General features: G+C 26.1%; 1 protein-coding gene across 1 annotated transcript in view; it reads left to right on the top strand.

The window, feature by feature from the left end:
- The window catches only part of LOC108687397 (ATPase ASNA1 homolog), a 2,558-nt gene that overhangs the window by 579 nt on the left and 1,439 nt on the right, over nucleotides 1-540 (top strand). The window contains exon 2 of the mRNA XM_018193142.1: nucleotides 268-476. Within this exon, the coding sequence (XP_018048631.1) occupies nucleotides 268-476 (209 nt within the window). The remainder of the gene's footprint in view (nucleotides 1-267; nucleotides 477-540) is intronic.

Below are 540 nucleotides of genomic sequence, written 5' to 3'. Positions count from 1 at the left end.
ATATATATATCACATATAAATAATTTTATATATATTATTTTCACATAATTATTTTAATATAACAAAACATCCTTATAAACCTCTTCTTTTTTTCATAAAATTATGAAAAATATTCTGCAATAAACCAATTAGATTTTTCTTTAAATTTGATATTACTTTTTTATGGATTTTTCTTACAATAAAGTAAATGTTTTTGTACTATGTATCCAAGATATACATCTGCTGCTCTTTAAATAAAAAAGTTGAACTAATCTAAATTTTTTGCAGTTGTTCCCTGGCAGTACAGCTGTCCAAAGTTAGGGAAAGTGTACTTATTATATCTACAGATCCAGCGCACAATATTTCTGATGCATTTGATCAGAAATTTAGCAAAGTACCTACTAAGGTGAAGAGTTTTGATAATTTATTTGCAATGGAAGTCGACCCTAATGTTGGCATTACAGAATTACCAGAAGAATATTTTGACAGTGAAACAGGTTTGTTTTTGAAACACTTTTACTTTGGTCTAACTATAAGTCATTTTAGATAAACAGTTTTGTT

This window comes from Atta colombica, unplaced genomic scaffold (assembly GCF_001594045.1).
Source record: "Atta colombica isolate Treedump-2 unplaced genomic scaffold, Acol1.0 scaffold205, whole genome shotgun sequence".
NCBI classification, from domain to species: Eukaryota; Metazoa; Arthropoda; class Insecta; order Hymenoptera; family Formicidae; genus Atta; species Atta colombica.
Note: the sequence above shows the minus strand (reverse complement) of the source record. Positions and strands in the feature narration are given on the sequence as shown.